Source organism: Patiria miniata, unplaced genomic scaffold (genome assembly GCF_015706575.1).
Source record: "Patiria miniata isolate m_02_andy unplaced genomic scaffold, ASM1570657v1 HiC_scaffold_8, whole genome shotgun sequence".
Taxonomy (NCBI): domain Eukaryota; kingdom Metazoa; phylum Echinodermata; class Asteroidea; order Valvatida; family Asterinidae; genus Patiria; species Patiria miniata.
In genome coordinates this window covers 12,310,121-12,336,232 of record NW_024037075.1, presented here as the reverse complement: position 1 = coordinate 12,336,232, position 26,112 = coordinate 12,310,121, and the positions used below count along the sequence as shown (strand labels likewise).

Genomic DNA, 26,112 nt, shown 5'->3' with positions numbered 1-26,112 from the left:
TGAACTGTATATGCGAAATACTGGGGGCTATACCATCATCAGTTAATAACATTTTTTTCGCATTGTCAAGACGCAAATGTGGCCAAAATTAAAACTCTCACTCGTCAGGCAGTAGAAGCACAATATCACGCGCTGTAGACGCAAGGCTATAGTGGACCCCCCCCCCCCATAACAATACAATTTATGCAAGCACACGCATTGCCTATTACATGTATTATGGCGCATGAGGCGCGCGGAGTTCAGTGCATTTTTGCATGGGAGCACGATAATTTTGGTCGTTATGTTAACAATTTTTATTATCGCGTTTAATTTTATCGTGGAGGCAGATATGCTGTTGGCAAAATGTATGTGCGCCGCATATGATTAACCCGGCGCACTGATATGTCACACGTATGCAATTACAGGCATTGTTATGAACCACTCCGTTATCGATCCGTAATGTAATTACTGGCCTGTAATGCAACACGGCAAGGCATCTCGCCCATGCTATGTGGTGCACAGACCGGTAATGTAATAAACCATTTACACCGGATACCGAAACCGACCTGCAGTGTAATAACATACACGCCGCCTGCCGGTAATGTAAAAACCTATGCTCTCGTGGATTGAGCATGCAATGTGGGGAGTGCATGATCATTGAACGCAACGCACGGACCACAAACCTGTGCCGTCAACCGTAAGGACAAGGCCTGGCAGACAGCACCCATGGTATGTGCATGTACTACGAAAGCTCTCCATCTAGGATTGCATTGACAACCCGGCAGAGCAACTTGAAAGAACGCTGACTTGTCAGAATAACCAGAGAAGATTTTACAGACCTGCATGACCTGTAACAGCGAAGACTGCGAACTTAGTACAGTAGGCCTACATCTGCTTAAGTGAGGAAGGTAAACCATAATCAAATTAGGTTTTGCCCTTCACCGACGTTAGAACACTGTATACTCAGTGTGTTACCTCCCGAGTGAAAGTTGGAAAAAATCACTCGGGTGGGACTCGAACCCACGACCTCCTGCTTTCTAGTGCAGATGTCTTACCACTCGACCACCGAGCTAACGGGATCGGCTGAAGGGCAAAACCTAATTTGATTTATATCACCCCGACGCAAACATTCCATCTTATAATAGTAAACCATAATGTTATGTAATGGCGTTTCTATGTCATGACTGGGTATTGTCAGAGCCTAGTGTGAGATATTATATTATGAGCATTCTGAGTTTCGATCCGCATAAAAGTCAAAGTCTTCCATAAATATTGTGTATTATCTGTCAATTTCGATCACCAGCGTATGCATAAATGACAAACCACAGCATGCAGGAATTTGTTTAGCCAATACAAGTCTGCGTTGTAATTTTTGCGGGACCACATCATATTCACGTTGGGACTTTGTTTTCCTGAGCTGAACTTTTCAATCCTCGCCAACCCAAAAAGGATATATTAAAAGCATGCAATCTACTGCGATAATATTTGTTACATTATCTGTTAAGACCGATAATGTAACAACAATCGACTGATAGTGTAGTACATTTTTACTACACTATCGGTCAATTTCTGTTACATTAGCTTTAGATGCAACAGACAAAGAGGCCAAAATGATGTCACTGTTCAAATTTTATCATGATATTTTTGGGTAAAAAAAGAGGAAATCTTGCGCTTCCTTTTTTATTTTAAGCAGACACGCATAGCCCGAAATTCGCACGACTTCAGCTTTCGCTCACATAATCGGTGCGAAGGTCGCAGAAATATGTGCACTGCTATTTTATGCATTAACATAAAAAAATGAGCGCCCGGCATCTCCAAAATCTTCATTTGTATTCATGCGTAAATGTCCAATTTTAACAATTTAGTGCAAGACAGCTACCGGTCCCCATATTTTATTGGTGAGAGCCGGTCCATTTTGTGGAAAGGATGGTTTAGTCAAAGAATTGAACTTGCTGTTCAATCTCAAGCCTTCCTGTGGCATATGGCACTTTTTGTGTTTTCTTTTCTCTTATTCTTAATTACAAAACAAAATTGTAGGCAATTATATCCGGTTGCCCGCAGTAGCGCGGAGTATAAAACGGGCTATTCAAAGTGCGCCCTCTACCCTTTTAATCAACTTTATTCATTTGCGCACGTTAGAGATCGTGCTATCGATAGGCCTGGAGCTGTAGACACAAAGCTTACAGTTTTGCAATGTCGATGCACTGCAAAAACTGCAGTGTTAAATTTACACCATTGGTATCTATATAGGACCATTTTGGTGTTAAATTTTACTGGTGTTGTACTATATAGAAACCGAATGGTGTTAAATTAACACTACAGTTTTTGCAGTGTGGAAATTATTCACATTCGTTTTAGAGCATGTATTACTGCAACCAGCCTTGAAGTTATCAAAACGGAATTGAAGTTCTTCAAAGTCCATGGTCCAGTCTGTTCCAACCTCCTGTTTCCTCTTGATTACAGATGCTGAACATGAAGTTTGTGCTAGCTGTTCTTCTTCTTGGCATTTCAGTCGTCACGGTGTTTGGCGTTGGCAGGCGTGCGATGAAAGCAGAAACATACGAGGTAATCGTCGCATTACTGAAAGGGACATTCGTTGTTCCAGTACGTGACAGGACCAAGGCAGAGAGGACAGCACTTGTTCGCTTCTGGAGAAACCGAGAAAAGTTCAGTCTTGCAGAAGATGGGCACACGTTGCTATTTGATGGTAAAAGAGTTGTGAAAGAATGCGATCTCGAAAGCATCGTCAAACAGGGCGTGGCAGCCACAGGAGGAGGTGGAGCAAGAAAGCTGAATATCAAGCTCCGTTCTGTTTACACGGGACTGAGCAGGACAAATGTTCAAAAATATATTGGCAAGTCCAACAAGTATCGGCCTCTTAAAGCAAGGCTCCACGACAGGGCAACCTTCCGGCCCATCACAGCGAAAGAAGTTCATGCTCGCCACCAGATCGATCTTATCGACCTCACAAAGTGGGCTGTGGAATATAAAGGCGTCTCTTATGGCTTTGTTCTTATGGTAGTTGACGTGTTCAGTCAGTATACTTGGCTTCGTGCCGTAGAAATGAGGGATTCTTCGATTATCGCAGAGCACTTGACGATGATCTACCTAGAACACGGGCCGCCACGAGTTATAGAGCACGAAGGGAGCTTCGAATTCCACCAAGCTGTTGAGCAGCTTATGGAAAGTCTGCAGGTAAAAGTAATGATAAGTTCCCCCTATTACCCCCAATCCCAGGGAAAAGTGGAACGTTCCCAAAGAATACAACAGATCATGTGTGATTTGATCGACTGTAAGAAACAGGGAGTAAATTGGGTAAACCAGTTACCTTTTTACGCGGCAACAATAAACGAATTTTCCAAGGAAAAACTGACATGTAGTTCGCCATTCAGAGTTTACTATAGTCGGAAAAACAACCGTGTTGGGAATCCGATTCTAGTCAATTCTGAAAACAGCTGCGGGGATTACGAAAGGAGAGACCATTTCAAGTACTTCATAGCATACGATCATAGTGATCATCTTGATGCATTACAAACACAGGGACTGACGATCGTCTATGATCCACAACCAGATGGTAACTGCCAGTTTGATGCTTTGGCAAATCAACTACAAAATATCGGGATACAACTCTGTGCAAGAGCTTTGCGCACTGAAATTGTCAGAGACTTGAGAATGAACCCGACAACAATCGGTGGTATCTCTCTGGAGGAATATGTGCCTGATAACGACTTAAACGCTTACCTTGAGCAAATGGATAGGGATGGAACACACGGTGACCATTTAACCCTTCAAAGGGCAGCTCGGATATACAATGTTAATATAGTTGTATTCTCGAGCCTTGGTCCGCACGCCTCCAACATTCTGTCTCCCTCTGGAAGTGTTGACAGAGACCGTCCTATTGTCATGCTTGGTCATATGGCAGAGGATCAAGGTGAACATTACCTGAGTGTTCAGCCGGCGAACACCTCAGTTTTTGACTTCGTTCTCCCCGATGCTTCCACAGCAAACAACCACACAGAAGAGGACCTGTCGTTAAGTGTGCCACATGTCGTGCCAGTCGCTGTTTCTTACGATCCCATGGATGCGAACGAAGCAGACATCCTTCTCCCAGATGAAAACAATCAAGCACCATTGTCTCAGCGGAACATTGACTACAACGGCAATAATTCTTTACCGAGGGAGATAATTCAAAAGATCATCCTACTGACCTTGAAGTCTGACTATTCCATGCTTGGAACGTTCAATAGGGTATCGCTCATGTTCAGAGAACTCGCCAGTTTCTTTCATCCTCAAGTTTATCTTGACAACAGAATCATTGATGATCTAAACTTGCGAGATGCCATCGAGGTTGAAATTAGTGTGCAAAGGATAATAAGCTACGCCGGTGCAAGCAGCAGGCTTGCTCTTCGTCTGGGAGAACTTTTCTCCGCAAATCCAATGTGGTTTGACGCATGGTTAATTGTATCTGTATTGAACTATCGCCGTTTTGTTATCTCGGACATATTTTGGAAGTGAATACTTCCGATTTGCATTTTTATTTACTTTGAGTTGGTATACTACATATGTATGAACGCTAGGATAAGTGTTTTTAATGGGTGTACCATGGAAAGAACTTAAACGTGATTTCGGTTCTTCAAACTTACTTTGTCCCAACGTTGTTTATTTGTCAATGTTACTGCAGTCTTGGTTTGTTGTATAAACCATGTTCAGGTGAAAATTCCACTTTAACTGGAAATTGGTGACTGGTTTGAACTGGTTTATTTGGTTTTGAATGGTTGAACTGGTTACAAGCCACTTGTACTAGTTCAAAAATGCAGTTGAAACCAGTCACCAATTCCCAGTTCAACTTTGCACGTTGAAACTAGTCGAAACCAGTTGAACTGGATTCAACTGGAATTTTCAACGGTGTTCATGTAAATGGCCTAAAAACTTTCCACTCGTAGCAATATTCCTCACTTATGTCTTCTAACCAAGAGAGTTCAGCAGTGCTCACATGACATTTTTTTTTGCATCTTTATTAGTAAAATATCTTCTGTGTAAATGGTGATACATTTCAAACTAAAATCGGTTTAGTCGCAATGATGCAAGTGATTCACGGCCGGTGTACAGGCTGAGCGTTTGTCTCGAAAGTGCATATTGTCGTATCTGTCATATATTATCATATCGTCATTCGTATGTATTTCATTGTTCATATGGAGCACCACAAAAGACAAATGCAAATTTGAAAGCCTCGTTAATAAACCAATCGTTTGCACGCGGAAAATAAATATACACTCGCCGAGTTCTGTGCCAAAAATATGCCCTGAAAAGTTCAGGGTCAGACCTGCAACTCTTCTGGCTCAAAACGACAATTTAATTGTCGTGCAAAAATTGACACTTAACTTTCACGGTCAAAATAACGAAACTTAGTGTCAAAATGACACATTTCCGGGTCAAAGGGCACGGCAAAAAAAAAGATTCAAAAGTCAAATCCGACCCGGATTCGTGTCGAATCCTCCCGGGACTTAAGATAGTGTTCATATCTGCGCGTACTTGTCTGCCCTCACTTGTCTACCTTTAGCCTCTGTTATAACAGCTGCAACACTCTATCGGCCAGGGGCAGGCTGAAACTTTGGTTGCTTTGCTGGCTTTGATTCCTTTATGGGGGCTGATTCCTTCCTAGAATTCTAGTCATGAATTCGAAACTGTTTTGCTTATTTCTGGTTTATATCATAATATAATAACACCTTTGCCAAGATACAGCTGAGAAGTGATTTTCAATAAAGATATTCGGTCCATGCATGCTCTTCAACGAGCTTCAGTTTTTCTGTCAATGAAGTTGTCCTTTGGTTCTTTTAATTATGGCGTCTGCCGTAAGCATTATTATCCCGTAGTACTCATGTTGAGTATGTGAATCACATGCGAGCAGGTAAAATGATCCAGAGTGCTACAACGTATCCTTTCAATTGTGATGAGAACCCACTGCTTACCATGACAGTGCTGACCCTATCGCACCACCTGGAACATATCATGCAGTCGTATATTGATTCTAACTGAAAACGATTTAAAAATCCGCCACTTCCTCCTCCCGTTATCTCTCCCCTCCGCCGCGCCCCTGGATTGGTAACACCACAACACGAGCAGCCTGCTTAGACAGCTCGGATAATGCCCAAGCATCCTCCCAAGGAGCGCATCTTGCCAACACAATTAACCCCCTAAGCCGGATGATCACCTTGCTCACTTGATTTGTCTGCATGAGTTGCCTTCTGTGGAGTGCCATATCCTTATTTGGAGATGCCACGGCTGCAATCAAACGCCGGTACAAGATATAATGTGGTATAAGCTATTACTGATGCACAAATTGAGTATGCTTCTTTATTAGAATATAAAACATTTGCTTTTTCTGTAATTTTCAAAAATGGATGGATTTGGGGTTAGTATTTTATAGCAAATAGTTAGAGTTTTGTGTTCGTAGATGCTGGAAAAACCAAGAAAAAGAATCAAGTTCCTGAAGTCTGTTTCCCTGACCCCACTTCAGATGAAACAGAGCAAGTTAGATGTAGGGGATGGTAAGGTTGGGAAATCAGTCCAGCTATCTTGTACCCTTTCGTGTGTAATCGATTGCAAACAAAATGCGGACTAACTAAATACAGAATGGTAAATTGGGGGCAGTTTTTGTAAAAAAGCCAGTTTTGGAAAATGAAAAAAAAATACCACTTTTCCTGACAATGACAGCATACCCGTTGCCATGAAAATTAGACGTCAATCGCTATAGCAGTTCAGTAAAAGTCGGTAGCGCGTGATACCCTACAGCCAGTACTAGAATAAAAAAAAACCCGGAAGCGAGCAGGGACAGTGGAAGTGGAACACCGCATGGGCGACCATGCAGTCACCGCTCCACATGTTCATGGACTCGCCGTCGGACAAATTAACCCTCCTGGACTCGGGAGTCTGTGCAGTTCTCATGAACCGCCTGATGACGGGAGTCGACCGATTTGCCTCCTGTATGCATCAGTGGCAGTTGAAGAAGATGCTGACAAATGGTTGCCCTGTATTATAAGCAACAACTCGATATAAGAAGTCCAGTTATTAAGGTACTTCATAATAATTTGGTACTTAAGCTTTTTTTTATGTTTGCAAATGTTGTATATTCCCATTTATTGTAGAACCATTTATTGTGAATGATTTGAAATTAACCTTATGCGTATAGGCATGGTTATCACTTGGGCACCCAACTTTGCAATTTTCGGTACGTATATATATATTTAGGTGGTGCCAAGTATAAAGTCGATCGGATTTACAAAAGTGCTTAAGTGTATGGGTAAAAAAAAACGTGTACAAGACCTATTGAGAGGAGTCTGAAAAACGAAAAAGGGGAAAGGGGGGGGGGGGGACGTTCCCGAAAACAATAGCTGTTTCGGAGTATGTACTCCAAAACAGCTAATGAATGATATCACTTTGTGAGTTGTAAAAGAACCAGTTTTTAAAGGGAACAAAGAAATTGTCTGGAGCGGGATTCAGTGTACCTGCGACCTCCAGATTGCCATTCTGGTGCTCTACCAACTGGTCCTACGTGGGCGGTTCCCCAATCAGTCAATGTCTTTGTTCAATAGGCGTTGGTCAGAAGTCATTTTTCCGTTGTGGTTTATTTTGAGAAAACAAAATAGCAAAACATTATCGCTAAATGGTTTCTCCAATGTTCTTAAATAACAAGGCCTGGAACATCTGTCTTTAACCGCGTCTGATTACATTGCGTTTATCGGGGAAAAAAGGAAATCCGGTTAGAGCCATCATCGATGCTTTGACCATTACTGATGAGTCGTCAACCAAACTCGAGCTCCGCTTACCAACAGGACAACCACTGAGGAAATGGGCTAGTGAGCGTCTTCCGATTGAGTTTCAAACACTATCAGTAACGTTTCATCGTTCTGTTTCAGGCGTGTATCGGGTAGTGGCCCGAAAGTATAGGCATTGGACGCTTTGTCTAATGCCGGCTACTTAAGCCACGATGGACTTGGCGAAGACTAAAATTTCGATGCTGAAGGGTAGTAAATAGGTAAATAAAACAGCTTCACACTTGGAAATCCATTCGGCGACAAATTTTGAAATCACCATAAGTAAAGGCCTGTAAGCCAGGATACTGTCTGAGAGCATGCAAAAGGGAAATTACAAGCCAAACTTGCTTGGATTGGCGTCGAACTTACGACCTCCAATCCCTCTCAACATGATTATCGATTTAAACATTGACCCATGACGTCACCTCACCACAGACACACCCTCTCCAATGATCCTCGTCGGGGATACCGATCTGATCCTCGAGGATCATGATCCTCCAGAAAACGAGGTCAAATGCGTGCTTAGACTGTACTTACAGGGGTGTGTTTCACTCCAATCCTCCAATCCGTAATTGTTCAATGCAATCCACTATTATGTTTATCCACCCTGAACCAGTCCATTACTGATCCAACTCCAAGTGCACCTCATAATGTAGGCAAACCTCTTTCACGCACCTCTTGTCTTATAATGTCTTGTCTTGTCTTTCGACTACTGCACAAAATAATTGCCTCTATGCAGTAGCCCATATCATGCATCACTATGAGTCTTATTTTTTCAACAGCTTGAGCACTTCAATGGGGCCACATCCTTTGCTTCCTTGGCGCTATTAAAGCGGGATCAGGAATGCATTCTATATACCAAACTTGAAAAGCTCTTGGGTATATAATGAATATCTATTATCTATGGCAGTCTTTCTTTGACCGGATAACTGCAAGTAGAGAGTTGTGTGTCTTACGAGTTGTCGGGTGATGTGTTGTTCTTGATGAGATGACGTCTATAATATGTGATGGGGGTGATGAGTCTCCTTGTAAATAATTATAAGTAGAGCCTTTTCCCGTTTGATTTCATTTGTAGTGATTCCAAATTCAGGTCGTGCAGTGTCGGTGACGCTGCTTGTACGCCGGTATAGTTACAGTCTTAACGAATCTTGCTGCCCTCCTTTTCCCCCTTAGACTTTCTGGTGAGGGTCCAAGAATGGGCTGCAATATTCAAGTCTTGGTCTGACGACGTGTTATTGGTGTTAGATGAGCAATTCCAGAGGCTCCGTTAAAATGTTGTTGTTGACAGTTTGGGTGGCGTGTCTACTCCAGGATAACTGCTAGACAGTATGCGTGCAACTAGGATGTTGATCAAATTTCGGGAGAAGAATTATGCATGTATAGTACTGATGTTGAGCAAAACCTTTGATGACGACGTGTAACGACAACCCCATCAACGACAGCCTCATACGGATACACCGACCCAATCCACAAGGTAGTCCACTTCTAGCCCACTCACCAGTGCCGCCGCACAAGGTATCTCCACAGCTATATCCACTAAATCTTACCAATCCGACCATACAAGGTTTTCCACTCCTCCGTCCCCCTGAATAAAATCACCTGGGCCCTTTGCAGAACACAAGGCCGGATCGACCCATCCCACATACCAATTTTTTTGGGGGAGGGGTCAAATTTTGTTTTGTTCTCCTAAAAAGTGGGTCCAATTCATTTGCGACGTCCCCCGTTGCATGCCCACCCCTCAGATCCACCGTTGCTGGAACACAGGACGTCTGAAGCTCAAGGGGCCTTAATTCAACCGCGACAGGCGACGGTTGTAATACGAATAAAAAGAAATAGAAATGCGCTACCAGAGTTGAGCTATTAAAAAATAACTTATATTTTTAAATTGTAAAACATAATTTATACTTGCAGACAGGTTTTTGGCATAGCAAGGTAATTGTTATTTGGGGGGGGGGGGTGGTTACACATTTATTGAAAAGGGCACTTGCACATCGTGCTAAATAGTAGACACTTTTTTTTCTCCGGACACTTGGCCTCCGTTATATCAACTATTAGGGGGGGGGGGGGAGGGGGAGGTATCATCTGTCGATGGAGGCGATGTTCAAACAAATGATTATACGCACACTAACGGACAATATGATGCTTTAAAAGGGCGATATTTGTCCGAAATAAAAAGCGGCAACCATATAACGGCCGATGGAGGGCACGACTTTTTTTAGGGCAATTATTTTGAACATAATTGTTAAGAAACGAAGGGCACTCTTTACAAAATAATATTGGGGGCCGGGGGAGAAGGGGAGCGTGAGCGCTGGTAAAAAAAAGGGCATTTCTAGTGAAAGGACAGTCTTTACAAATGGTTTTTTTTTTTTGGGGGGGGTAAATACCCCCTTACCTCCCCCCTGCTCTCCTTTGACATTCAAGTGTCTTTTTTCGCAAGTGTTTAACCTCCCCCAATATTTTAAATCGTGCTTTTTTTTGTAAAAAGTGCCTTTTTCGCGCGTGTGCCCATTAATATTGTCGGCAGTGTGTATGAACAGCGCCCTCAATGAAAGATGGACGAAGACCGCGATCGTTCGCGCAGCGATCAGTCGATCGCTTGATCGCGCAGCTCTTGTTACGCAGTCGTCGACATCTCTGGCGCAAGTATTTGCGCGATCGTCCGCGGTATACCAATGCTATATGCGCTTGCATGGCAATGGCTGCGCGATCGACCGATAGCTGCGCGAACGATAGATGTCACAGAGAATGACGCGATCTCATGATCGCGCAGACTTACCAATTGCGCCCAACATATTGCGTTATCCGGATGTAGGCAAGGCCACATCGATCACACACGCTACAAATGCGTGACGGCCATCATAGCTAGGAAACCAACTGCAAGGAAACCATTTCTCTAAATGTAAGGCTTTTAAAAGTTTTGATTACATGTAATGATGTATGATCTAAATATTGATTATAATGTGCCAAACACAAGAAACATTCCGTCACTGAACTGAAGCGAAGGCCGGTATATTTTAACACGAGCAGTGCCTGTTGATGTAAGAATTTCCATTCGTTTCAGATGGTTACACTTACAACTACATCCTGTTCGCAATGCAATGAGTGATGGTTTTGATAATGTGGCCTTTCAACGGGAATGGTCTGCTTCAATTCAATGTATGATCATCCACGAAAGGTATGTCCCATGTTCAGATTGATGGCTCTGCTTAAAAATAAAAGTGTCTCTAGAGTAGAAGCTAACACTAACACAGCCATGACAGCAACAACAGGACCGTGTCATAGGCCTACCCCGCCCTACTTGGGTCTTGTTACACAATACCCAAAGCTAGGCATATCAACGCGAACATGCTGTATACTCTACGAATAATATACAATCTAGGGCCGAAAAAATAGAGTCGAACTTTAGAGGAATAGAGCATCCGCTGTTAATTTTTACCCCAAGACCAAGACTGTGCCCACTGGTATTTCTTGACATACTCACGTTCTGTTCGCTTAAATTTAAGGGTTGAATCATGGAGGTAGGAATCGATCCCGATGGTGTGAAAAAAAATGATGAAAACAGTATCATTTCCGTACCAAAGCTACAGTTTGAGTTTTAACGTTTCAAAGTGTACGTGAAGCGTTGTTGGCGTGACGTCAGAGTCTTTTGGTCTGGGAACTGACCACAGACACCGTCTTTATAGTGCATATCGCAGGCGTCGTCAAACAGGCCAATCACAAGGCCTCGTACTTCCTAACTGCAGTTCCAGTTGGCTCCCAGTCGCGATGGTTTTATGATTTGTGTTGGGATGATGCAGCAATTTGTCCGCAGTTAGTTAAGCCAAGGTTGTTGATCTCTCTCGATTGCTGCCAAAAAATGAAATTTTACAACTGCCATTAGCAACTACCGGAACATTTATTATGGTCTGACTGACTGGGGCCGAGTTCGTTTAGACAGAAGGAACTATTGTTTACGGGCCATCAGAAGGTCATGTTATTTGCCCCTTACTTTGAATCTGAATTCTTTCTTTTTTAATTATAGAGTTAATAATGGACTCTTTTGTGAACCAGCCTCAATCAGGTCAAAACAAATAATAGTTCTGCATACATTGTAAAAGTGTGATTTGAGACTTGGGAAAAAATACAATTGTGTGGAGAAATTTTGTATTAAGAGAAGATCATTGTACATGTGGCAAATCTGCACATGTGTATTTGCTGCATGTACATGTATACATGTACATAGGATATTTTTGTGAACAGTAGGGAATTATTTCGTACATCATGGTTATTTGCTGTAGAGGTTGAGAGGTGCGTTGCCAAATATCCAGTTGTGTGCATTTGACATGAGGACCTTTGCTTTCTTTCATGAGTGCTCCATTTATGTACTTACCTGATCTGTACTTGGAAATAGAAAACAATTGGAAAGAATGTACATGTAGTATCCAGCTACTTCAGCGGCTGTGTGCTAAGTCTATGGGGAGTCAAGAACACTTTATATATATTTCCTAACAAAATTGGAAATGTTTCTCCGTTTCCGATTATGTCATTTCAACATATTTGCAATAAGTGACCTTTATTGAGATGATATATGAAGAAAAAAGTTGTGTCAGGTTGCAACATTCTTTCCAAACAATTTTACTGCTGGCAGTATACTAGATTTATGGTGCAAATTTGGATTACTACTTTTTTCCCAATACCTGTCTTGACTACAGGTGCAGGCCATGTGGGCTGAGCAGCAATAAGCCAACAGAACTGAAGAACCAACCCCAAGGCCTTCCACTAGGACCTGTTTATCGCTTGCACTACCCATCTCCACATGTGTAGTCGGAAAGATGGTGGATTCATCAGCCAGGTTCTGTTGTAAGTTTTCGTGTGGATTCAACCTGTAACAGCTACTTGGGAGAACATCAAGTTGAGACTGGCCACATTCATTCTGCTGTTGACAACTGTGCTGGGCAGATCATTGTTGTTCACTGTGTTGGATGTCGAAATTGGTGAGTGCTGAATTTACCTGATCCATAGAAGGACTGAACATAAATTTGTCAATTTCTTTAGTAGGTTTGTTGTCCCGTCCATCATGAGTCCTCAAGTCCTAATTCAAGTCCCAAGGTATTCAAATGAATTGAAACAAAGGCATTCCATTGTTGTTTTTCACCCCCTGTTACTTGTGACCTAGCTTGTGAAAGGACTTGTGGTTTAACTGCAACAGCCTCAACGCCATGGGGGTATGCACGTTCCTTCACTAACCCCTCGCCGTCAGGAATACGTACACAAGACTGATCGGCTATTCAGAGCGTGCTGCACGCATATTTCAAAGACTCCTGCACGTCACATTTAAATTACACAATTCCAGGGGTTAAGATCGCGCAAGGCATGATGGGAACCAACATGCAAGATCGTACCCATGGAAACAAGGCTGCTAATGACAGGTCTTGTGATGGACTCGACTACAGCTGTTTCTTACTTTGGTTTGACGTACATGTAGTTCATCACACAGGAGGTCAAGTGATTTGTGAAGCCTTTGAAAATCCATAGATGATTGCCTTTTCTTACCAATGAAGGTTGATTATTGTTAAGATTTGTGGATGTTTTGTTTTAATCATGTTCATATTAAGTATTTTTACAATTGTTGCATGTGACCTTTGAAACTGCTTGCGTGGTTTACATTTAACAATATGCCATTTATAATGACAGAGTTAGGGTGGAATAGAAAGATTGTGTGATAATGTGAGGAATACTATTTAGTATCATTCATTTACATGTACATTGTATGAACCGGTAAATTTCCTTTTTGATTTTTGCTAGAAAATGTAGGTTGCAAAATAAGGCCAAAAAAAACTTCTGCTTCTGATTACGTGGCATTTGAAAATAGGGTAGGTAGGTAGGGATTTTTGTTTTTTTTTCTAATTTTTTGTGTACGATCATATGGAGGCTTCTGGTTGTACATGTAATCAAGGGTAAAAGGTAGAAATTGATGGTTTTGGGTGTTTTTTTTGTAAAAAAATTTCCAATGAAAAAATTCGGGTAGGGCTCTCAGAATATATATCTGATATTCTAGGTTTCTAAGCACCCATAACCTCGGATCTGTAGTCAGTCAGGATAACGGCCGTACAGAAGAACCAGTGTATATTTGTGTCCTGACAAATAGCATTGTTGTTAACGACCAGGCAGACCCAGTACCACTTCCCATGAATGTACACAGCTCACGTCTGTGCACAGTTCAAGTTGGCAACTCCTTTGAGCATTTTTTTTTTTCAACCAGTGAGGAAGAGGAGGACTTGGTATACACTGATATGATGGTGCACTCCATTGGTACAGAGGGAACACAAAACATAGATAAATCCAGGCACGTGATCCTTGTACACTCACGTGGCCCCCTTCAATTGAGAAACTATTGTGCACGCTGTTGTACACAGCAACTTTCCCGTGATGGATTATCTGAACAATAGCTAGAACAAATCTTTTGCCATTGAATGGGGCATCGTGATAGAAGTGATAGCGTGCACTTGACAGGGATTTTTTCCCTCAGCCCTTGCTCTGACCTGTTGATACTATCCAGTCTCCATGGAATCCAACAACATTGAAAAGATGGCTCTTGTGGTTCCATTTGGCCTGCAGTCTGTCTAATGATTTGTTCGCCAATTTCCAGCGCCTACTGCAGTGATGTATTGGGGTTAAGTGCTTATGATAATGTCCACATTTATATTTATGACATTGTTTATTCTCCTAATTTCGACTCAGTCTGGGCCCACCTGAACATTGTTTTCGATCTTTAGGCTCCACGGTCATGGCCTCAAGCTTAACCATCCCAGCACCTTCTACATCAGTCAAAGGTGCGGGCTTCTCCGGACTTTACCAGATTCTTGCTCCGCTTTATTCAAGGCTATTCCTCAATTGAGGAGCCGATATTTGGTCATCGCAAGTCTGACCTGAAGACTAAAAAGAGACCCCAGCCTCCGAACACAAGTATCGACCTGGGAGATTCGGGCCTAGCAACTTTCAAGAACAACTCTGAATGCGTTACTGTGTTCTAGACCTGTCTTGTCATGTGCTGACTATTCCAGGCCGTTCCGTGTCAAGACTGATGCAAATAGATGATGAAGACATGCTCCGCGTCATTGCCTATGCTTCATGCACCCTGAAACCAACAGAGCAGACTGACGGCTTTACAGTGCCTTTGAGCTTGAACTATTGTCCATCATTTATAGGCAGTTGCGGGAGTACTTTCCTTTTAGGTCACACGTTCTGCAACAAAACGGATCATCATCCACCTCTGTTCCTGGATAACGGACATGATGAGTTCAGCAGTTGAGGTCTTTTGAGTATTAGTTGAAATACAGAATAGGAAAAACAGAGTTTGGCGTATATGAAACTCAAGGTTGCTGTCTTTCTGAGCATGTTGAACCTGTGTCCAGTTCGGCTGTCACTGATTGCTTGGACGACCACTCAGAGACAAGTTTCCTCATTCAGATTGGCAATCGCATTGAAGCTTGCCGCCGAAATGGCGGTATTAATTTGCATGTTGGGGCTTACATCGGAGCAGATGGAGAAGTTTCAGCAAGACGATCCCACATTGCAGATGGGGAGAGAACAGCCTTAATATCGAAAACGATCCAATTGTACCAAAGATGTCATGGCTCTTCTGTGTGATTGGGAAAAAACTTTGGACAACTGTAGAAGGGTGACGTCCCCAGCCACTCCTTCCAGATGGTGCTCCCTGCCACCCTACATAACCGCCCGACACTTACCAGATTTCATGATGATGCCTGGCATTTACATGTAGGTTAAAGCGAAGTATGTGTAGGCCATCAGACAGTAGCAAAGTCCGTAATTGCGAATATCTCTCTCCCATTTTAATTTCCCTCTTCATCATCGCTCATATCGAAGGAGGAATTACGAAGCCTATATTGTTTCTGAATTGTACCAGCTCTACCGGATTCAACGAAGCTACACAACAGTGACAACACACGTCCAGTTGGAATGGTCAGTGTCAACAAAACCTTGCAAAACATGCTTACGGCTCGTCCTGAGACAAAGAAGCTGTGTTGGCTAGAGAGCCTCCCTGCTCAGGTTTTCACCTACAAGTATAGCTGTCGTGCCAACACCGCAGTCGATCCCTGTTACCTTGACAAATAATATGAGCGCTTCTTCTGAAGTGCAGACGAATTTGTGACGCCAGGGCACGTTTTCGCGCTGCGAATTCGCAATGTCCGAAAGACTGCGTTGCGAAACACAGAGCGTACTATCCAGGTACGGGCGGAGCAGCGAGAGCTACTTTTTTTCATTCTACGAGTCAATATATATAACCAACCTTACATGGCGTCAAGCTACGGCCTTCTGATTTTGGCTGGGCTATGTCATTCGCAACCGCCTTGGCAGAGAGACGATAGTCCAGTTGTTTCTATACTAACGTTTTTTTTAAATGCCAGAACAGATATTCCATTTTCTTGGTACAGATATTTGTATAGCCCGGTTCATACTTCATGCTGAAGCGAATGCGAAGCGAATTTGACGTCATGAAACATTCGCTGCGAAATTCGCTCGAGTTGAAATGTGTTCAACTTTTACGACTTCGCAGCCTGAATACTTGCCATGACATCACAAATTCGCGTTCGCTTTCGCTTTCGCGCCGAGTATGAGCCGGGCTTAACGATCTTTCGATCTGGTATTGATCTCGCAACTCGATGTTGTAGCGATCTAACGATTCTTGACGATCTGAACGAGACACTGATTGTTCGGGGTAAAACGAGTGGACGACGCAAACGACTCCCAAGTAATGTCGAAGACGACAAGAAGAAAGTTGGTTTAGAATATGAGATTGAAGGTTTTTCATTCTTAAATATCTGCCTCATGTAAAGCTTCACAGTCGAACAGGGAGTCGGCAAGGAAAAATCCCCCCGTTTGCTTACTTGTACAAATGTTTCAGGGCAGATATAGGTATTTTCTACGCACAAAATACTTTATATTATAATCAAAGCATCGAACTCTGGTCCAATCAGACTCCGGCTGATGACCACTCCGCTTTCACAGTTCCAACTAAATGTCAGTGTTTATAAATCAAACAATTGTACCATTTGAACATGGTCACTGCATAAGTCTGACCAACAGAAATACTGTGAAATTACATCATCATTCTCCATATTAATGAAAAATACTAAAAAGACTTGCACCCATGGTTTCAAAGAAATAAACTTCTTGGAAGAATGTCAAACTGCGGATGCATTAACCCCAGTCCCCGCATAACGTGGAACACAGATCCTACACACAAGGATGAACGACTGTTCTGAGGTTAGGCACTCTCCTGTAGACGGTCAGAGCATACTGACCGGAACGTCGAGTTTATATCTCTGGTTCTTTTCAGAACCATTCTCTTAGTTGAGAAATTATTCGCACATGGTGTTTCCGCAAACCTTTCATTAATTATGCTTATGTTGTTATGGCTTAAATTTAAAAAAAATTAAGGCCAAAAAAGGTAGGATCATGAATATTCAAAATTATAATTGGCTGGCTTGACAGAATTTGACAGAAGATCGAGCGCAGAACCTTCAAATTGGAAAGCTGCCACGCGCAGCGGTTAATTTAACCGCTTCACTGTACGCGGCAGCTTTCAAATTCGAATGGCTGGTAATTGCCACCTGTACGGGCCGTTATCACCAGGAGTCCGGGTGAGTCCTTGGCTGAGTTTGGCTGTTAATCATTGTGTGTAGCCATGCGTGATCAATGGGCCTTGATGATCATCTGGTACTGCACTCACTGACCACCAGACTTTCCTGGTAGTTAAAAAATGTATACATTTTGTACATGCCTACAACCTGTTAACCGGCATCCATAAAATATCAACCTTATTACAGTATCGAGGACCATTTCAAGAGAGTGCTTCTATTTGGGCTCAAAACATTTCGTCCATGGAATGCTGAGCAGAATAGAATACGAACGCTCACGGAACTTTTTTTCTACACGAAAACAGCAAATTTCTAAGGTATAGACCTTAGAAATTCGCTTATTTCGTGTAGAAAAAAAAGGTCCGTGCGAAGGAACTTTTGGGTACAAAAATTTGTTCTTAAAATCGAGCCGGTTGGAGCGCCAGTCATAGGACCTATTACTCTGGGAATTGTTAAACGCATTTAATGTGGCGCTAGTTCTTTGTTAATAGTTGACTCCAAACTCGATGCATGAAATACGTATGGGCAAGGTCATAAACCTCTACGCGTAAGATGTAAACACTGTTTCATCATTTTCTCCGTTATTAAAAGACACTGGATTTCCTGTGAACTGCAAATCTTTGAAATAAGATCTAAAATATCACCTTTACATGTAGAATCAATTGAACAAGTGAACGTGTAATTGCTTGCAACGTTTATATGTTGTTGTTTTTTCGGTTCAACTAAGGCCAAAAAAAAAAAGTCTCCGGTTTCTGGTATGCGCGCGCGTCGCCGTAGCCATGCGCGTCGGCAAAATGAAAAAGTTTTTTTTTCAATGAAAGATGTCTCAAAACCGCCAAACTCACTGGTTTGACTGGAATCCTGCTGCTGCACAATTTTAACGTGTTTTTAGATTGGGTTATGGTCGAGAATAAGCTTTATGTGGCCTCTCTGGACTCCCATATATTTGCACTAAGTTTAGTCGGGCACCATTTGCAGTCATCAGCCGACATTTGAAGCAAAAAAATCAGGTAAAAAAAAAAAAAAGCCGCGTCGCCGCACCACTTTTTGGGCAAGCTCCATACCAGAAACCGGAGACTTTTTTTTTGGCCTAATGCACTTTCACATAAGGACCATGTGCCATAGACCAAAAGAATCAAAAGAAGTCACGAAGCTTGTAACAAAATGACAATGCATGTCGGGATCGAGAAGAAACCGATCGAAGATCGTATGGGAAGATACCAAAAACGCATGGAAGTGCACGGGGATGCATACCTACGTATGAACAATTCTCGTGGGCTTGGAGGTTCCCGTATTCGGCTTTCCGATAAGGGATCGAGAGATTCGGCTCAGACCCAGCGCGATCCGGCTCGCTCTTAGTCGCCGCCGACCCCCATACCTGGTCCGACCCCTTATAAATCGATTGCCGAATGTGTAAAGCGCTGGAATATTACATGCGGCGCTCCAGACAGTTCTATTACGTAATGCTATTGAAGTATTGACCGCTGCTTACACCACGGTGAGCACTGGCTCGCATTGAGGCATTGAAGAGGAGCAGCCGTTTGTGAACAGCCTCGTGTGTATTTGCACTCCTCTTAGCTTGATGCTTCGATACAGAATGGGGATTTCACAAACATACACGCGGCATATAGAGTGAAACAGTTCCTCTATGATTGTAAGAGACCCAACCTCAATTTGATCAAGACCATGCATCAAAGGGATGCCGTCAGAGAAGGGGCAGGATATATACTCTGTGATGTACTTTTAAGTCGTGTAGATCTCATCAGAGCTAAATCCACATAATGTGAGTAAACCATGTCAAAGCCTACACTGACTCCAAAATAAATGTGCATTGGTATCGCAGTAGCAAGGGGCTATACTAAATGGGTCAGTTAGCATTCTTTAGTACAAAGATCCACAGAACGTATCTGAAACTTCACTCTGCAGGTTAATATACTAATATTCGTGTGTGATCATCTAGTGTTCAGAGGGCTAAAGATTGCTGGCTTGAAATTTGAACTCAACCATCGAAATCTCCTCGTGAATCTTTTGAAAACTCAATGTTAAGGAATACTTGTATGTTAGTAACTTACCAGGTAAGTGTGCTCAAACCGGAAATAAAATTGCAGTCTGTAACTTCATTGTACATGGAAAAAAAGCTCTTTGGAAGTGAGGCCCAGAATACGGATGCAGAAAATATTAGGACCCCATTCGGAGGCTTTAGATGGTAATCATGTGTGTGAAGACCAATTTTGATCAATTTATAGTCAGGGTGTTTTTTTAAACTCTTAGACTTTTTCTCAAAATATATAGTGACACCTTTTTTATGTAGTTTTTGAACAGTTTCCTCAGGGTAGATATTACAAGTTCTCTGCGCGGTTTACTGTTGGTGCCGTGCGATTCAGCGCTCCTTGGGCGTTCACGGTACATCGCGCAGTGATCGCCATCTTTATTTTCGTGTTGCGTTTTGTCGTTGTCATCGTCAATTGTCCTCAAAAATACGAATACCTGCCCCTTATCTATGAAATACCGGCATTTTGTTAATGACGCCAACTAGTTTGGTAGGTTAAATAATTAAAAGTGGAAATGTTTCTTAGTCCCAGATTCATGTGTAATCATCATTTTTGCAATGCCTAACCTTCATTGAGATGATATATGAAGAAAAAAAAAAGCAGCGTCAAGTTGCAACATTCTTTCCAAAAATACTACCGGTACCTTAGATCAATGTCATTACGCGAACGACAGAATTAACTCGTGTGATATTCCTGTTGCAAACATTACATTTTGGAGGTTCTGTTGTGGATATGTCGATTTCGGGTAAAATTGAAACAATCCACTCGGTCAAAATGACGTCGTTGTAGCGCCCATGTTATGAAATTACCATTAACCCTTACTCTCTGAGGGTAGTTTACTGCATGTCAGTTGGTTATGCCAATGCCCTCCAGCTGCAGTTATTTGGCAGATAACAAGTCTTAACAGTGAAGGCTCCAATTGGCAGGAGTTGGAGGCTCTGGAGGGTGCCTGATACTGACCAGCTGGGGGCACTCACTTTGTTATCAGAGGACTCTCATTGTTCTCTGTGGCATGTATTAGAGTGCCTGTCCAGTTACCCTTGAAATGACATGGCAGATATTGGAGGGCCATGCAAAAAACATAGGAGATTTTCTTGAGGCACATATTGGCATGCGTTGGAGGGTCTAGTAGGGTAAGGGTTAATTGTTGTCTGTGAATAATCCTGTGGTTTTTGTATAATTAAAAAGATGTACATCATTATGGAAGCAGCATAATTGTGATCAGAATCGCTACTGCTGTGAAGGCCGTGATCGATAGAGCGAACAAAACACCATATGGCAATAATTATTTCATCAGTACTATCATCGCACAATACAAGGCCAGCCGTCGCGTCGGGCGATGGCCATGACAATGTAGTACGATTTACATTTTTATTAGTCAGTGGGTGTGCATTTTTGTGAACATTCTTGAAACCCTAGGATCACCTATACTATGGATACCTCAACAAGTGCAAAACCAACTGATGCATTTTCCCGACCCTTTTAAGGGCGGGGTTAAGATATTAAAAAGTGGGGCTTAGCCCCTCAGAAAATGATTTCTTTCATTTAACTGTTCTACTTTAAATTTTGACAGATGGCTGGAGTGCTACATAAAGAGATATTTCTCTCTTTTTTGGGGAAGAATTTTGCCTGTTTTAGGGGTGGAGCCACATTTAAAAAGTGGGTTGCTAAAAGTTAAATAAAAAAACTAGCTGTTACAGGTAATTCAGTGTGTTTTTTGGTCATCAAATACAAGTTAATTGGGGTAGGCATGCAGAATGTTAACATGTCAAATCGTTCCTGAAATGTTTTTTTTTTCTAAAAAGGGGGAACATTTTTCAAATAAAAAAACCCAAATGAACAATCTCACTCACATTTCTATTTTTGAAGAACTTAAATTAACATATTCACAAAGATCGTTAATGTTCATAAGAAATTTCGGATGGTTTGTCCTTTTTAAGCGGTAAACTTAAGTTTCTAAAAAGTTGAAGAAAAATAGTGCATTTGCATGTGTCATTTTTAGTCTGAATCGGCGATATTAAAGTTAATATACTTCTACCGTAATTGTAACTATTCGTCGAATACTGCAAAACGTTCATTTGAAACCTGAAAGTAACACAAATTTAACAGGTACATGTATATCCAAATTACTAACTGTGTTTTTTTCCCTTTTCTGTAATTTCTTTTTGAATTTACTCTAAATTATTTCTATGATGAGTTGAATTTGGCATGAAAAAAAGATTTACCTGCTCTGTTTTCTAATTTTAAGTGAAAATAAGTGGATTTTAAAGGCAATTTTTTTATCATTCCCAATTTTATATAAGAAAAACCAGCTCTACCCACATTAAAGTGAAATACAATTTGGACGTTTGCTTTTAATGTTCCGCTTAGATTGCAAAGGACGAACTCAGAAATATATTTGCATAGGCTATCTTTGAATTTTGTTCCCACCCCAGCATTATGAAATATGTCCCCGCACCCCAAAGACCAGTTTTGCCCAAACAATTCTGTTGCAACATGTCATTCTTTAATTCTCTGACAAAAATATTTGTCAGGGAATTAAAAAAAAAAAAAAATCGAGGGGATTTAGGTTTTATGGTGTTTCGCTGATAATCCCAGAAATTTTCAAAGAATTCACCCGAAATTGCATAAACGAATTATTTTTACACTAAGCCAACTTACTGTATTTTTTATTATATACCGAATATTGTCATTCTGTGACCGGAGAAAAAAACAGAATTGCACGTTTTTTCCCAGATACATTTGTAAAATGAACAGAAGGGAAAACATTAAATGTAGATGGACTAGTGAGTAATTAACATGGTTGGATGAGAGCCAAGGTTACTGGCGGATCTAAGGTCAAGCACAGCTACAAACAACGTCTTCAACCCTAACTTCCGAGGTATTTCGGTAGTAGGATGCCAACTTAATCTAGCAAAATCCTTCAACCACCTCCATGTGAAAATTGCACAGCCTCAATCCTGCAAAATCCTCCGTTATTTCTTGAATGTGGTCCTTGGAGGAGTGGCACTGTCTCAATCCTGCAAGATTCTCCAGCAATCACTGTCAGTATGTTGAGGCAGAGCCAGTGGTGACATCCTGGAGCAGTGCGGAGCATTTCAAGCATACGCTAGGCCTACATTTGTGCACGCTGAGCATAAATAACACAAAGTCCAGCCCAAGACCTTGAAACAGTACATCCTCCAAAATAAGAGCACCAGTGGAGACGGTTGTTTTGAAAACTATGTTTAAAACGATACTGTATAGTATACTAAGACCCCCTAGTATCGACCCCCTCCCCCTCATTCTCGAGTATGCAACATCTGGCCGGTCAGCTTGTTTTACCCTACCCCGGAAAATTCGAAAGAAGCTGTTTCCACATTAACGGACAATGCATGTGGTAAACCTTTTATATCATCACAACCTTTCGAATTGTTGTAAGTGTGTATCATGTTCTCTTCTCTTGCATTATCTTCTGTTTATTTGCAGTTCAGGTTCTGCGCAAGATGGCCCAGGAACATGTGTATAAAGTGTTGTTCTTTCTGCAATCGGCAGCTTTCATTGCCTTCGTTATAAGTAAGTCAAAGTATCGGTACATTCGTTTTAACTTAAATTCCCTTTGCATTATAGTTTGCATGCGTGAAAGTCACATTAAGATAGGGAATTTAAGAACCATTATGGATGAATGTCACTATGAATTTGTTTAATAAGTATTTGTCAATTCCCCCTCCAGACTGACCCAAATGTTAATGTACAACATCTCTTTTAATGTAATGGTCACTTTGCATGTTCCCTTTTTACTTCCTGACCACTACAGCCTTAACATCTCCAAATCTCCCATCCTGAGGGGAGTCTTGAAATTCAATAGTTTCGGAGAACATTGCTCAAGTAGGCAATGTTTCCCGCTGGTTTCGCTATTGTAAAGTAAGTCCCATATAAGTTAGGCATGTTAGTGCCGTGCGGTAGTAGATTGCTACATTTCAATAATGATGTACCAAGGAATGGAATATTCCGGACAAGCTATACATGGTATTGGACTAGGTTTAATCCCCAAGTTTTGAGACCCCAACTGTTTGATGAAAATTGAAGATGTAAGCCATGTCAACCGTGATGCAGTTTTGCCATCATTTATTTGAGAAAAAAAGGTTAAAGAAAATTAAAACCATAGAGCACACGTATTCGTCAAAAAGTGTTGGAAACATGCCATAGGGTCTAAGTTTTGTCTATGGCACTGCAATTAGTTTTCTTCAGTTTCTCTAATTAAAATGAAACTTACTTTGAATCCCAGTTTTATTCATGTGTGTTGTTGGATTTTAAAGCAAAAAAAAAAAAAGGCAATAAGAAATACGACACAAAAATGCAGATAAACTAACGGAAAATTATCGGAGGCACACACTAAATCTATTATTTCATTGTAGTATTAAGTTGTTATTTCTTCATTCCAGATTATTCGCAGAAGTCTGATGTTGTTTTTGCCCCGGTCAGACAATCCCCTCCGGTCAGACAATCCCCTCCTGCTACCACTGCGCCTCGTGAGTGCAAATGCATTGAAGCTACCATCAGGACCGCTTTTGATGCTGCGGCTGTTTGCAAGGACGTCCTCGAGTCCAGGGGGAAGATTTCCAACTGCACCCTGGCCGACATCAATAGGAGACCTGGGGTGGTGTTGCTTACCACTACAAACCTCGCCTTCCTGGATGTTACCCTGAACATGCTGGAGAGCATCAAGAGAACGGGTGTGTGCGTCAACACCACTGTCATTGCTGAGGACAAGAAGGTCTTTGAGCAGTTGCGGATGAGACTGGATGGTGATCTGGCATACCGTGTCCTCTTGACTAATTCAGGTGAGATGGACGTCATAGAACACCCACGATCTCATGGCAGCCAGTACTATGGTCTGATGAACAAACGCCAGGCCTATATCCTGGCTTTGCTACAGGAGGGTTACGAGGTGCTGTTTTCAGATGCCGACACTTTTTGGTTCCGGGACCCCTTTCCCTTTTTCGAGGGAGACTTTGACATCTCCTTGATAGACTCTGTCAACCCGTTTGGAGTTAGATCTGGGAAATCCAATTTCTGTGCTGGCTTCGTGTACTTTAAGCCGACCAACGCGAGTCTTCAATTTGTCAAGGCCTGGGTGGATGCACTTGACAGTAACAAAAAGAAAGGCAGGTATACACCGGATCAGAACGTTATGAATGGGCTTCTCAAAAGCGACAAACCCGTGTATGTTAAGATCAAACCCCTGGACACGAACATCTTCCCGTATGGACCCAAATTTTATGACCTGCTTGCGAAAAAGGCGAACTATTCAACTGTTGTAATGCACGCCGCCAGTATCCGTGGACATGAGGCCAAAGTTACGAAGTTCAAGAGTTCAGACATGTGGTTGGTAAACAAGACGACAAATGAGATGCTAGCAGAAAGCACGTGACTTCTCTGAGAGTCGGTTGGTGTATCCGGTTCGTAAGTGACTGCGTCATCGCGCACGCACCGCTGATTACTAGCGCCACTTTGCACTACTTCCGGTTCTAATGGTTGCAATGATTTTCAATGCTACTCCGTGTGTAGTGGGCGTGGTTTCAGTTAAAAAGATGTAGCGTTTACGAACCGGATACATGTAAAAGGCCAGTTAATACTCGGCGCCAATGCTTGTGCACATTTTGGACGTCACAAGTATGCGCTTATTCGAAATACCTCCTCCCTAGTGATGTTGAACGCAAAACTTTAACTTTCGTTAAAGGTAGAGTTTATTATTTGCTGCCCTCCAAATAACTTTATTTTTAAGAAGCATACTTGGTTTTTAGTACTGGCTCTAAACCCCATGTGAAATTATTCTTTCTGGCATGCTGTCATTTAAAAAAAAAATCAAGAAAAGATCATTTCCAAAGATGCGTTTGAAGACGCATTTTTGGAAATTTCCGTTAGTAGTTGGTTTTTGATTCGGCAAAGCCATGAATGGGTGCGCGCAAGCGTTGACAGGACAAACACGCGCGTGCGGTTGCTATAATGCGTCGGTTCATTGCGTGACATCGCGTAACTGCAATCGGCTGAATGGAAACGTGCCCCGGACTCTGATTTCGGGCGCAATTCAAAACAACTTTGATTTGAAATCGAGATCCTGTTGTTTACTCGGAATATCCATCGTTTGCTGAGCTAAATTTAATCAGGTTAGTTGTTCAGCACCCTTCTTTAGATTTTGAGCACTTCTGTTCCTTCAACTGACGAAAAGTGTAATGCACAAATGACAAATAATATGCTCTACCTTCAATTCATAATTCGTTTAGCATTTGTATTATCATGCAGTATGAATCGGGTCTTTACACATTGTCTTTCAAGATGTCTGGCGCTATGATTGAGGTTTAACATGGTGGCCAAAGTTTCAGTTATTTATACATGTATCGTCATTGATAAACCAGTTACGATAATTTTAGGTTGGGTTTGTTAAACAGAGACGATTTGATGGTCACAGAGTCGGACCGTCCATTGAAGCGCGATACGCGTGATAGCCTGTTTACATCGAATTTGGGTCCACTTATTGGAGCAACTTTTTCGTTTAACTTTTCAGGTTGGGTATACTATTTCTTCTTTTTTTTCGGTGTTCGTGCATATTAGAGGTGGGGATGAAGTCTGTTGAAATATTCATGT

At 41.9% G+C, this 26,112-nt stretch overlaps 2 protein-coding genes across 7 annotated transcripts; both read left to right on the top strand.

The window, feature by feature from the left end:
* The first annotated feature begins 423 nt into the window (after nucleotides 1–423).
* On the top strand, nucleotides 424–5,792 carry LOC119719458. The gene is made up of 2 exons (XM_038188929.1): nucleotides 424–887; nucleotides 2,443–5,792. The coding sequence occupies exon 2, from the start codon at nucleotides 2,443–2,445 to the stop codon at nucleotides 4,492–4,494; it is 2,052 nt and encodes a 683-aa protein (XP_038044857.1). The 5' UTR covers nucleotides 424–887; the 3' UTR covers nucleotides 4,495–5,792.
* Nucleotides 5,793–10,565: 4,773 nt separating this feature from the next.
* Nucleotides 10,566–25,304, top strand: LOC119719456 (UDP-D-xylose:L-fucose alpha-1,3-D-xylosyltransferase MGP4-like). Of its 6 annotated transcripts, none has more exons than XM_038188923.1 (5): nucleotides 10,566–10,692; nucleotides 10,855–10,968; nucleotides 12,485–12,766; nucleotides 22,959–23,040; nucleotides 23,910–25,304. In XM_038188923.1, exons 3-5 carry the CDS (start codon nucleotides 12,755–12,757, stop codon nucleotides 24,896–24,898), a joined length of 1,083 nt encoding a protein of 360 aa, XP_038044851.1. In that variant the 5' UTR covers nucleotides 10,566–10,692; nucleotides 10,855–10,968; nucleotides 12,485–12,754; the 3' UTR covers nucleotides 24,899–25,304. The 6 variants fall into 6 exon arrangements, with proteins under 6 accessions (XP_038044851.1, XP_038044853.1, XP_038044852.1 ...); XM_038188925.1 differs by having other exon boundaries at nucleotides 22,954–23,040; XM_038188924.1 differs by lacking the exon at nucleotides 10,855–10,968 and having other exon boundaries at nucleotides 10,577–10,692.
* Nucleotides 25,305–26,112: the final 808 nt, after the last annotated feature.

Excerpts from the sequence above, each read along its gene's own strand:
- LOC119719458 (XM_038188929.1), top strand. The coding sequence starts at position 2,443 with ATGCTGAACATGAAGTTTGTGCTAGCTGTTCTTCTTCTTGGCATTTCA.
- LOC119719456 (XM_038188923.1), top strand. Across the intron at positions 23,041-23,909 it reads TTTCATTGCCTTCGTTATAA|ATTATTCGCAGAAGTCTGAT; the intron begins GTAAGTCAAAGT and ends TCTTCATTCCAG.